This window comes from Dendrobates tinctorius, unplaced genomic scaffold, assembly GCF_039654945.1.
Source record: "Dendrobates tinctorius isolate UK_male_01 unplaced genomic scaffold, ASM3965494v1 ptg000015l, whole genome shotgun sequence".
Lineage (NCBI taxonomy): Eukaryota > Metazoa > Chordata > Amphibia > Anura > Dendrobatidae > Dendrobates > Dendrobates tinctorius.
This window is the reverse complement of record NW_027361683.1, coordinates 6,676,291-6,689,458: the sequence shown is the minus strand read 5'-3', so window position 1 is coordinate 6,689,458 and position 13,168 is coordinate 6,676,291. Positions and strand designations below refer to the sequence as shown.

Genomic DNA, 13,168 nt, shown 5'->3' with positions numbered 1-13,168 from the left:
TTTGAATACAAGGATACGGAAATATGGGACAAAGTCCCAAAAATAGATGCAGCGGTGTCCAGGTCTTCCAAAAGGTCGGCCCTGCCCTTGGAAGACGCAGGGGTTCTTAGAGACCCGCTAGACAAAAAAGCGGACTCATATTTGAGGCACGCATGGGAAGCGACAGCAGGAGGTCTTAAGCCGGCGATAGCGGGCACCTGCACGGCACGCTCCCTCATGATCTGGCTGCAGCAGTTAGAAGAGAAGCTGGCGTCAAGGGTCCCAAGAGAGAAGATCTTATCAGACATGTATCTCTTGCACGGGGCAGCGGCTTTTTTGGCAGATACCTCGGCGGACTCTATGCGATTGACAGCCAGAGCAGCGTCACTATCAAATGCTGCTAGACGCGCGTTATGGCTTAAGGGCTGTCCGGGTGACCTTCAGTCCAAGGCCAAATTGTGCTCTCTCCCCTGCGATGGCCGATTCCTGTTCGGCAAGAACTTGGACGATATTCTGGAGAAAGCAGGCGATAAGAAAAAAGGCTTCCCCAGATTCCCTATGGATCAGAGGAGACAGCCCTTTCAGAGGGGGAGATTCAATAGAGGGCGTCCTCCCGCTGACAGAAGAAGATGGGAGGATAAAAAGAAGAAAGAATCAGGGTTTATGTTTGGTGGAGGCACCTCCACCTCCAAAAAGTCACCACAGTGACGCCAGTATTCCAGTAGGAGCGAGATTGGCACTCTTTTTCCAGGCCTGGGAAAAGATCTCCTCCAACACCTGGATTCTGAGCATCCTAAAAGAAGGCCTGAAAATCCCCTTTATTCGTCAGCCAAAATCCGTGGTCGTCATCACACCTATCAGGAAGATGACCGAAGAACAACTGGCCTTAGAAACAGAAATCCTGAGCCTGATAGACAAGCGGGTACTGTCCGAGGTGCCACGCTTACAGGAAGAAAAGGGGTTTTATTCACCCCTTTTCCTAATAAAAAAACCGGATCAGTCGTTCAGGACAATCATAAATCTCAGACGCCTCAATCTATGGATAAAGAACCCGACCTTCAAGATGGAATCAGTAACTACGGCAGTGAAGCTGCTACATCAAGATTGCTTCATGGCCGTAGTCGATTTAAAGGATGCGTATTACCACATCCCTATCCATCCAGATTACCAGAAATACCTGAGGGTAGCGCTTTATATTCAGGGCACACTAAGGCACTTTCAGTTCAGGGCTCTTCCGTTTGGCATATCCATAGCCCCGAGGGTCTTCACCAAGGTCATAGCGGAAGTGACAGCCTTTCTCCGGATTCACGATACGGTCATAATACCATACCTGGACGATTTTCTTATAGTGGGCAGTTCAGAGGACCACTGTACAGCACAGCTGACTCAGGTGATCAACACCTTGCAAGAGTTAGGGTGGATAGTCAATTTCAAAAAATCAAAATTACAACCCCTAAAGAAACAGACCTTCCTAGGATTTATACTGGACTCAGAAAGGCAAGAGTGTCTGCTCCCAGAGTCCAAGATAGAGAAGGTGCAAAATCTGGCCTTGGCGGGCCGAAACCAACCATGTATGACGTTAAGAAAAGCAATGTCCCTGCTAGGTACCCTAACATCCTGTATTCCGGCGGTCAGGTGGGCTCAGTTTCACACCCGGCAACTCCAGGGGGAGATACTAAGAGCACAAAGATCGCAAAGAGGGCGTTTGGAAGGAAAGCTGGAGCTTTCCTTAAAAACCAGAGACTCTCTCAACTGGTGGTTGAACGAGACAAATCTGACCTTAGGAATACCATGGGACAGACAGGCGACAGATATAATTTTAACAGATGCAAGCTCCTCGGGGTGGGGGGCACACCTAAGGGGCCTCATAGGTCAGGGTTCCTGGACACCTCAAGAAAGGAAGGCATCCTCCAACCTGAGAGAACTGTGGGCAGTGGGCAAGGCCCTAAACCACTTCATTCCGCTACTCCAGGGTCGAGATGTACGCATCATGTCAGACAACAAGGTAGCAGTGGCATACATCAACCACCAAGGAGGGACAAGATCACACTCCTTAATGGAAGCAGCAACAGACATTCTGAGCAGTGCAGAGGATCACCTACACTCCGTGACAGCCCTACACATAAAAGGGGCAGAAAATATAGAGGCAGATTTCCTGAGTCGCAATACCCTGAGGCAAGGAGAATGGGCGCTAAACCGATCCATTTTTCAAAAGTTAATTCAGCTTTGGGGGGAACCGGTGATAGACCTCTTTGCAAACAAGCACAACAGGCAAACAGAAAGGTTCTGCTCTCTAAACCCAAGGGAAAACCCATGGGCAGTGGACTCACTGCACATCCAGTGGAACTTCAGACTGGCTTACGCGTTCCCCCCAGTAGCTCTGATCCCGACTGTGGTAAGAAAAATCAGAAACGATCAAGCCAGGGTGATTCTAATAGCTCCATTTTGGCCAAAAAGGCCCTGGTTCGCTCTGCTACGGAAGATGTCCCTCTCCGATCCTTGGGTTCTGCCAGAAATCCCGGACCTACTAGTTCAGGGTCCAATATTGCACGCTCAGGTCAAAGAATTCCATCTGACGGCGTGGAATTTGAAAGGTCGCTTTTAATAGATAGGGGGTTCTCCCCTGGGCTGGTGGCCACTCTGCTAAAAAGCAGGAAACCGGTGACTACTAACATCTACGGCAGAACATGGGATAAGTTCCTACAGTTCTTGGGTAAGCCGTTAGGGAAAGAACCCCCGATTAGTGACATCCTAGAGTTCTTACAATCTGGGTTGCAGATGGGGTTAGCAGTAAACACACTTAAGGTTCAGGTGTCGGCACTAGGGGCGCTCTACAATTGCAAACTGGCATCAGATAGGTGGATAGCCAGATTTATTAAATCCTGCCAGAGCTAGGCCTATTCCAATACCTAGAATAGCCCCCTGGGATTTAAACCTGGTGTTAGAAGCCCTTACAAAAGAACCGTATGAGCCATTACATCAGCTACCCCTAAAGTTTTTGACCCTAAAAACGATCCTGTTAGTAGCCCTCACATCAGCCCGCAGGATAAGCGACTTACAGGCTCTCTCAGTAAATCCTCCTTATACGCAAGTCTTTCAGGATAGGGTAGTGTTAAGAACAGACCCCAGTTATCTGCCCAAGGTAGTGTCAGATTTCCATCGGGGTCAGGAAATTGTTCTTCCATCCTTTTGCGAAAATCCAAAAAATCTGGGGGAGGAAAAATTCCATAGTCTGGATGTTAAAAGAGCTCTCGTAGAATATATATCTGCCACTAGCCAGAGGAGGAGGTCACAGTTCCTATTCGTAGCTTTTCAGGGTGCCAGGAAAGGCTATGGGGTTTCAAAAGGGACTATTGCTAGATGGATCAGGGAAGCCATTAGTGTAGCCTATTCAGCTAGTGGTATCCCGATTCCTGACGGCATCAAGGCTCATTCCACCAGAGCCGTGGCGACCTCCTGGGCTGAAAAGGCAGAGGTATCAATCGAACAAATTTGTAAGGCCGCTACCTGGGCCTCACCTTCAACCTTCTTTAAGCACTATAGATTAAATCTATCCTCCTCTGCTGACTTAACCTTTGGTAGAAGGGTGCTGCAAGCGGTGGTCCCTCCCTAAGGTGTTTCGAAGTCTCCAAAAATCTCTCAGGTGGTGCTGTCATGGGTGAAGGGAAAACCACCATGGTTACTTACCGGTAGCCGGTTTTTCCGGAACCCATGACAGCACCCGTACATTCCCCCCCTTTTTCACTGTATGGTGTGCACAATTAGTAGGGTGTTTTGAGTGTTGTGGTGTTGGATTAAACATGTAACTAACCGGGAAGTCCTCTCAATGCTCTGTAACCCAACTGAAGCGGGGGAAAGGTGCCGCCCCTTATGTCTCAGTAGGTTCCTGTCCTGGCGGGGCGGATCCCTCTCTCAGGTGGTGCTGTCATGGGTTCCGGAAAAACCGGCTACCGGTAAGTAACCATGGTGGTTTTCCTCCCATATCGATGTTCTCCCTCACAGGTCATTCCCCTTTGACTATTGGGCCTCTAAACTGGATGCCTGGCCTGAATTGGCACAATATGCCTTACAGGAGCTCGCTTGCCCTGCTGCTAGTGTGTTATCTGAAAGAGTCTTCAGTGCTGCTGGATCAATCCTGACAGAAAAAAGGACCCGTCTGTCGACCCAAAATGTTGATGGTACAAAGTCCTTTGAAACCCATGCATGGTTCATTTTAATGAAGGTTAGATCACCTTCCCATGATGACACATAGGTTACCAGAAAAGTGCCTCGGTTTTTCCCCCCTCTTCCTCGGACTTACCCAATTACGGCCTTTGCAGCAGCTGAATGTCCAGCCAACACATCTACATATGCCAATTTTTAAGCCTCCATACCTGGGCTGCCCACCCCTCACCCAACGGCTGGGGTCAAGACCTGGCGCACTCGGGCAAGTGCCGTTGCTCTGAACAGGTGGATGGGCCCACTGATGGCCGACGGCAATGGCACAGGGCCCCTCATAGTACAATACAGTGTCTCAGACGGTGGGAGGGCCCACTCGCCGTCAGACACAACAGCGTACTATGAGGGGCCCTGTGCTAGTACTGTCGACCACGATTGTGCCCCCTCTGCTTGGTCATGGCCACAGCACTTGAAAGTTGCAATACTTGACTCTCCCTGCTCCACCGCTGTGTAGTCTGGGCAGTTAAATCCTTCACAGGGACGGCCACTAGAAATTTGGTGTATTGATCAGTGACGGTTAAGATGTAGCTATGGCCTGTCCTGATGGCCTTTACCTTCAGATGATCAATGGCTACCATTTCAAATGGACGTCAGCTTACAAGTGGATGCAGTGGAGGTTTATGATCACCTTTCACAGTTGTGATAGTCAGACGTGTGACATTCCTGCCACCATTTTTCAGTGTCTCCTCTCATGACAATCCAATAGAATCGCCTACGGCCTGTGGCTTCTGTCTTTTGCACTCCAAAATGACCAGGCACATCATGATAGGCAGTGAGGACCATGGGTACATCTCTCCCTGTGATCACAATTTGATGGAGACGAGTAATGGTGATGTGATCGACGCTACTGCGATAAAGCAATCCTTTCTTCACAAAGAACCTTTTTCGCTTTCTCCACAGACACAGTAATTGAGGGTCTGCATCGCCTCTGCAACATCTACCGGGAGGTTTTCCCGCGATGAGTAATTCCAAAATTTCTGCTAACACTCGACTTTGCGTCTATACTTGTATCCATGTAGTTTCCAGTAGAGTTGACTCTTGACTGGCTTACTGAGATTGAAATATATGTGAACATTTAAAAGTACCACAACACTGTATACTGATGTACGCTATGAATACCTTTCCCTTTTTCTACTTTTTTAATTCTGGTGTAATACATAGTGAGCCTGTGAGTGTCTGTGTCTGACTCCGGAAGTATAGACGGAAATTTAACCCTAGACTGGACACACCTGGTATGTGTTGATACAGTACCTTGTTTCAAAAATTTGTATTAAGGTATCATCTGTAGGATAACCAACTGTGGGGGGGGGACCCTCTTCTTGCCGCAGACAAACACGAGACTTAGACAGAGTTTGTATTGAACAGGTCCGTTTTTAGTGCCCATCCTTCTGTTGGAAACAGCAATTCACCACAGCCGTTTCACATTTCTCTGTACACAGGCCCCGGTACCTTCACTTCCTTTGTAACTATAATCGTGTCGTCCTCTGTGGCTTTTTCACTGTGGCTTGCCTAGGCCCAACCACCACAGCGCTGCACCAATCTGAGCGCACCATCCGTATGATGGCCCCAGGCCGTCTTCATCTGCAGCTACCGTCCTCTGGGCCACCCCCCGTGACCCCCTCAACTGTCAGTCCTCTCTGGAGCCCTTCCACTGTCTCTATTTCCTCAGCAGAACTTGCTCTTTACTGTGCTCCCTTCGCTGACTGACTCTTCCCGAACCTTCCCTCAGCCTTTTATACTTCCAGTTCTGCTAACTCCGCCCACCATCACCTAACAGTTTCTCTGACCAATGGCAGTTATTCAGTCCCACTCCCACACTCTCCACTGCCCTCCAATGGGCAAGCTAAAACACTACACCCTTTCTCTTTATCTTAGCGGTTTCACACCTACACTGCGCTACACCTCTGCTTCTCACTACAGGCTGGTTTGTCTGTCAGTCCACCTTCCCTACATCAGCCATAGTGAGTGAGCGTGTGTTGGTTACGCCTTCTATATATACGGTGAATCGGAGAAACAAATTTTTATACTATACTCGATACAGCTTGTATCTTGTTATACAGTACCTTTATCATTCCGGTCAAATCCATACTGTGTAAGCGTCTGAGAGTGACTACGGGACTATTTATCTGGAGATTTCAATTGTACCCTAAAAAATATATACTTGCTATCTTGTTATCCAGGAACTTTTTACAACATTTTTTATGATGGTCAAAACCAAACTGAGTGAGCGGCTGAGGGTGACTACGGAAATATATACTGATATTTTCAATTTGGCCAACACTGTATACAGCAGAACGCTTCTGATACAGTAACCTTTTTAGCTATTTAGATTCTGGTGTAATCCATAATGAGCCTGTAAACATCTGTCTGTTACTCCGGCAATATATTTGGAACTTTAAGATTACCCCAACACTGTATACAGCTGTACGCTTGTGTTATATAACCCATTTACAGCTTTTCATATTCTTGTGTAATCCATACTGGGCCTGAGAGCGTTTGTGTCTGCCTCCTGAAATGCATACGGAGAATCAGAATGTTTACACTATACTATATATACCTTGTATCTGGTGATAATGTTCCTATTTTTCAACTTTTTATTTTATTGGGTAATCCATACTGAGCCTGTGAGCGTCTGTGTATGCCTCATGAAATATATACGGAGATTTACTGTTATCCATATACTGTATAGAGCTGTACGCTTCTCATACAGTACCATATATCTGCTGGTATTTTGGGACCATTTTAAAAAAAAATATGAGGAAGTATGGTGGAAGAGGACACGGTTGTGGGTGTGGAGGGCCACCTGGTACTGATGGTGGTGGTGCATCTGCTGGTAGAGCCAAAAACACAATAGCAGGAGGTGTTGAGCCTGCGTCATGGTGTAGCTCTGGAAGGCCTGTAAGGCTCCCTTTTCTGGGAGTAGGTAGACTGCTTATAAAGCCGGAGTATCAGGAACTGTTTGTAAATAAAGTCCGTGGAACCTCATTTAAGAGTCTCAAACACGGGACCAGCCAGATCTTCTTCCTCCAGGGAAGGACCCAGCCAAGGGGTGGCTCCTTTCAGAAACCACCATTACCACCATATTAAGTGGCCCTTTAAGTCAGTATCCAGCTCTTTACGAGTTTACAGATATGACAAGGGAAATACCAAGGCCAGGTATCCATCCACAGACAGCTGTTTCGGGGTGTTGCCCCTCATCAGTGTGGAGTAGGATTCTGGCTAGGTGGGAGCAATGCCTAGTAGACCAACATCACGAAACAATCACTGACCTCAGGGAGACCAGTCAAAGAAAACACTGCGGCAGTCGGCAATGGCGCTCAATCAGTGAAATCCTAGGTGCAATGCTCCCTGGGAAATACAAATATGCAAATAAAGTCCGTGGAGCCTCATTTAAGAGTCTCAAACACAGGGAGCATTGCACCTAGGATTTCATTGAGCGCCTTTGCCGGCTGCCGCAGTGTTTTCTTTGACTGAACAGTTGTTTTTGGTTGTGGGATAATGAAGATACAAGGTTTGTGAAATAGGTCTATTTAGCAGAGGTGAGGGCTGATTTAAAGGCAAGTGTAGCTTGTTTGAAAGCAGTGAAGTCGTCTGGCAGGCGTGTTTTCTTCGAATGCTGCTCCGCGACCCTGGATGCTTGTCGAAGTTTTTTTGGTGAGGTTGTTGTGCCAGGGTTGCCTATTGGTTTGTCGCACTTTGCCATGCATGAGAGGAGCGACTGAGTCTATGGCTGATGTGAGGGTGGTGTTGTAGAAAGCAGTGGCACTGTCTGTGTTGTGGAGTGAAGATATGGAGGACAGAGGTAGAAGAGAGTCTGAGAGTCTGTCGATGTCTTGGTGTGCGAGGTTTCTGCGAGGATGTGCTAGTGGCTGGACATGGGGGACAGGTGATGAGAAGGTGAGTAGATGGTGATCAGATAGGGGGAAGGGAGAGGTTGTGAGATTAGATAGGGAACAGAGGTGAGTGAAGATGAGGTCTAATGTGTGTCTCTGTGTGGGTGGCTGTGGAGGACCACTGACTAAGTCCAAAGGATGAGGTAAGTGACAGGAGATTGGTGGCTGCTGGCTGGTGGGTGTCAATGGGGATGTTGAAGTCCCCCATGATGATGGTGGGGATGTCAGAAGAGAGAAAGTGGAGGAGCCAGGTGGAGAATTGGTCGATGAAGGCAGTGGCTGAGCCCGGTGGCCAGTATATGACAGCCATTTGGAGATTAAAGGGAGAGTAAATACGGACAGAGTGAACCTTGAAAGAAGGGAGGATAAGGGAGGGTGGGGGTTGGGTAGGGTTGAAGGAGCAGTGTTTAGAAAGGTGGAAACCCACTCCTCCACCTTGTCTGTTGCCAGGGCAAGGAGTGTGGGTAAAGTGGAGGCCGCCATAACTCAGTACGGCTGGGGAGGCGGTGTCAGCCAGGTCTCAGTGAGGGCCAGGAAGGAAAGGTTGCGGGAGGTAAAGAAGTCGTGGATCACGTGGAGCTTGTTGCAGATGGAGCGAGCATTCCAAAGTGCTCCAGAAAGAGGGTGCCGGATGGAGGGACTCAGTGGCACAGGTTTTAAGTGTGAGGGATTGCGGTAGTTTCTCTTAGTGTGAGAAAGATAGGGGTGAGGATTAGTGGGATGTATGAGGCGGGGGGAGCAAGGATTGGGGGATGCCAGCAGTGAGAAGAAGCAGAGAAAGGGAAAGCAGGTGGGTGAAGGAGAGTGATTGTCTTGTATTGTATTTTAGTAGGAGAGGTCTGAGGTTAAGGAATATGTCTCCAGATGAAGCGAGGTGGGGGGGGCAAGAGAGAGGGGGAGATTATTTGGTTCAGGGTTGCAGGGGTTTGGGGATAGCGAAGTAGAAGTGAAGATTAGTGGATCAAAAACGGTGATGGCAAGTGTGAGCATGGTTGAAGGGCAGGGTTAAAAAAATAAAGCAAGTAAAGTAAGAAAGCAGTGGTTAGTCTTACCGTCTGACCGATTTCTGGTATATTTCTCATGTATCACTTTAAAGATGTCACTTCAAATGATGTCACATCTGACCAAGGTCATATCTGACCTGCTCTCAACAACTTATACCATTCAAATGAGATGGGATGCAGGATTCAATGGGATACAGAATGAACAAATCCACAGCAAGTGAAGAATTGGTTTTGGGTTTTTTTTTTTTTTTTACACCTTTTCTCTTGCGATATGTGATTAGGCGACTTTACTCTTCAGGGCGGTGCGATTAGAGCGTTACCAGATCTATATCCTTTTTTTGTATGGCTACAGTAGGGTGACCGCAAAAAATCGATGTCGGAATTTTGTCCGTCTGGACCCCACAAAACGATTCCCCTTTCCAGATATTGAGATAGCCAAAATTTGAGCTCGATCAAACGACGTTAACCCGTGCCGCTCGTCGCTCAAAGTTTGAAAAAAATCCAAATTGAGGTATTTTAAGATTTAGGTATTTTGCATAGTCTGTTAGACTATAAAGAATGTGACAACAACATTGCAGAAATAGCCCTGACCAAATTTTCGAACCATTTGTGGTATTTGAATGCAGAGTTGGTGGGATTATCGTTTTTTGATCCCACCATTACAGACAATGAAAAGTTGTTAATGGCTAATAAATTGCTCAGTAGCACAGATGAACCATCAGAGCACGCTAACCTACATGAGTTGATCATTTTACATAGTTATCTAATCTATTCTAGAGCTTTTGTTAAAGTAGTTTTTGAAACGTCAGAATATAATGCTCGGCATTTGCTTACAACTTGCAGGACATATTGCTTTTGTTCTTCATCTTTTGTCAGAAGGTCGTTAAAGTCGGTTACTTCCTACCTCTTTTAATTTTTCTTTCCTAACTTTTGAATTTACAACCCTAGTGTGCTCCGATGGTTCATCTGTGCTACTGAGCAATTTATTAGCCATTAACAACTTTTAATTGTCTGTAATGGTGGGATCAAAAAACGATAATCCCACCAACTCTGCATTCAAATACCACAAATGGTTCGAAAATTTGGTCAGGGCTATTTCTGCAATGTTGTTGTCACATTCTTTATAGTCTAACAGACTATGCAAAATACCTAAATCTTAAAATACCTCAATTTGGATTTTTTTTCAAACTTTGAGCGACGAACGGCACGGGTTAACGTCGTTTGATCGAGCTCAAATTTTGGCTCTCTCAATATCTGGAAAGGGGAATCGTTTTGTGGGGTCCAGACGAACAAGATTCTGACATTTTTTCCCCCCATATGAGATCCGGTCACCCTAGGCTACAGTCACACACTAAAAACTGAGAGACGCTTTTTTTTGCAAGAAGTTTTTGCATCGCCATATTTTGTATTTTGAGAGCTATAATTTTTCGATATTTCAGCCCAGTCATGTGAGGACTTTTCTTTGCTGGATGAGCTGACTGTTTTATTGGTACCATTTTCAGGCACATGACATTTTTTTTTTATCGCTTCCTATTCCGATTTATGCGGAAGCAGAATGAACAAAAACCAGCAATTCAGGATTTTTCTTTCTCTCTGTTCTGAGTGTGATAGAATAAAAGGCAGTTTAATTCTTTGGGTCAGTACGATTAAAACAATACCTCATTTATATCTTTTTTTTTTTTTTTTTTTTTTTTTTTATGTTTTGGCGCTTTTACACAAAGTTTTTCAGAAAAAATTATGTTTGCATTGCTTTATTTTGAGAGCTATAACTTTATTTTTCTGCTGATGGAACTGTATGGCGGCTTGTTTTTTGTGGGACAAGATGGCGCTTTTATTAATACTATTATTACCGTTCGTCTTTTTGATCGCGTTTTATTACACTTTTTCCAAGCGGTATGATAAAGTATAATTTGCTTTTCTTTTTTTTTTACGGCGTCCACTGGAGGGGTTAACCAGTGACACTGTTAGATCGGATTTTTACGGATGCGGCGATACCAACTGTGTACTTTTTTGTTTTAATTTTTTTTTACATAAATGTGTTATTAGTGGATTTTATTTATTTTTTTTAATATTTTTTAAAAAATGTTTTCTTTTTTTTACCTAGTCCCTTTATGGAACTTTCACTTTTTTCACTTTGATTTCAGGTATAATGCATTGCAATGCACTACCTATACTCAAAGATTCTGACACCATGCTGTGTATTTAAGTGGTGAAAAAAAAAAATAATGTTGTTGCATTTGTCGTCACTTTCCAAGACCCGTAGCTTTTCCATTTTTGGGATATGGGGCTGTGTGGTGGTCTATTTTTTAAACTGTGAGCTGACATTTTTCCAGATATCATTTCAGGGTAGATACGATGTTTTGATCACCTCATATTTTATTTTATTACAATGTTGTGGTGGCCAATTGTGTTGGCGTTGCACCATTTTTTTTGTTTTGTTTTTTCAATGCGGCAAAGATTTGAATGGTTGTTTTTTTTTTTTTTTGTTTTGTTTTTTTTATATACCTTTTACTGACTTTAATAGTCCCCTAAGGAGACCTGAAGCTGCACTTGTCCAATCGGTTGTGGAATACATAGTAGAGCTTCAGTACTGCTATGTATACAGCAGCGAGCTGATATTCACAGTATTGTTGTAATGACCGGCATGGGGGTCTTCTGCAGACCCCTGGCTGTCATGACAACCCATCTGCTCCTTCCAAATCCTTCTGGCATCGTTGTAAGAAAAAAAAATAAAAAAAAAAAAAAAATATATATATATATATATATATATATATATATATATATATATATATATATATATATATATATATATATATATATATATATATATATATATATATATATATATATATATATATGTCTAACTAATATAAAAATGCTTATTCTCCCCCGTATCATGCTACAGCACAGGCACCACCTGTCTCATGAATGTGAATTTTTTTTTTTTTTTTTTTTTCAAACCATATTACATTCAGTATGTAAAATAGGGGGCAGGTCACAAAGGGATCAGTGACCTGTGGGAAGCAATCAGTATGAATATCTAAGCAGAGCATCACATAAAGACTCCACACAGGCTGCCCTGAAGTACGAGAATCTCATTAACTGAAAACTGCAAATACAGATTACACAATAACCACAAGACACATTTCATTGACCAAGGTATCATCGTAATCAGTATAACGGCGCCGACCTGACACTGTCTGTAGGTTACTGTGCACAATCCTGCTGACAGGTTCCCTCTAAACTATATAATCAGTACTTTTTATAGTCTGCCTATTCTTGCTATCCTATTTAGAAATGATGTCTTCTTTAATTGTTATTGTAGGGTGGAGAACCAGATTGCCAGACTGTTTCAAAGATGGTACTCAATGATTGGCAACGAGGGAGAATACCTTTCTTTGTAAAACCACCCAATGCAGAGCCACTGCCAGAGGTACTTATTTTTTTTCTTTTTTAGCTTTCCTTTTTGCGCTACATCTATTTTTTGGTCAATACTAGATGGAGGCCCAACGCTATCACATCGGGAGGGCGGTAATGTCACGATGGGGGCAGGCTTTGCACCATTAAGAATCTATCCCCCCCCCCCCCCATTTGCTCACCACCTATCCACTCTTTCCCCATGTGATGACTTCTCCCGTCTGTGCTCTCTTCTTTGACCTGTCCACCCCGTGTCCTATCCCCTTTGTCTTCTGTCTCTCTCCTTCCTGTGCCGTGTTCTCCCCTCATGTGCTGTCCCGTTTGAGCTGTCTCCCCCCTGTGCTCTGTCTCTCACCCCTTTGTCTGATCGTGTACAGAACATACCACAGCTCCTGGGCATGGGAGGAAGCAAAAGACAATACTGACATTACAACAGTAGATCGCAGAGGATATATTTTGTGAGGTAAAGTGAAAGTCAGTGAAATATTTATCCTTACAAAATGAATCCTCTGTGATCCCCTGCTGTAATGTCAGTATTGTCTTTTGCTTCCTCCCCTGCCCAGGAGATGTGGTATGTTCTGTACACGGTCAGACACAGACAATTTTTAAAATGAACTTTCGTTCGTGGGAAAACCCTTTAATGTGACCGGCTTCCTC

At 44.9% G+C, this 13,168-nt stretch overlaps 1 protein-coding gene across 1 annotated transcript in view; it reads left to right on the top strand.

The window, feature by feature from the left end:
* The window catches only part of GNL2 (G protein nucleolar 2), a 123,973-nt gene that overhangs the window by 73,466 nt on the left and 37,339 nt on the right, over positions 1-13,168 (top strand). Inside the window, exon 12 of the mRNA XM_073562419.1 lies at positions 12,420-12,527. Within this exon, the coding sequence (XP_073418520.1) occupies positions 12,420-12,527 (108 nt within the window). The remainder of the gene's footprint in view (positions 1-12,419; positions 12,528-13,168) is intronic.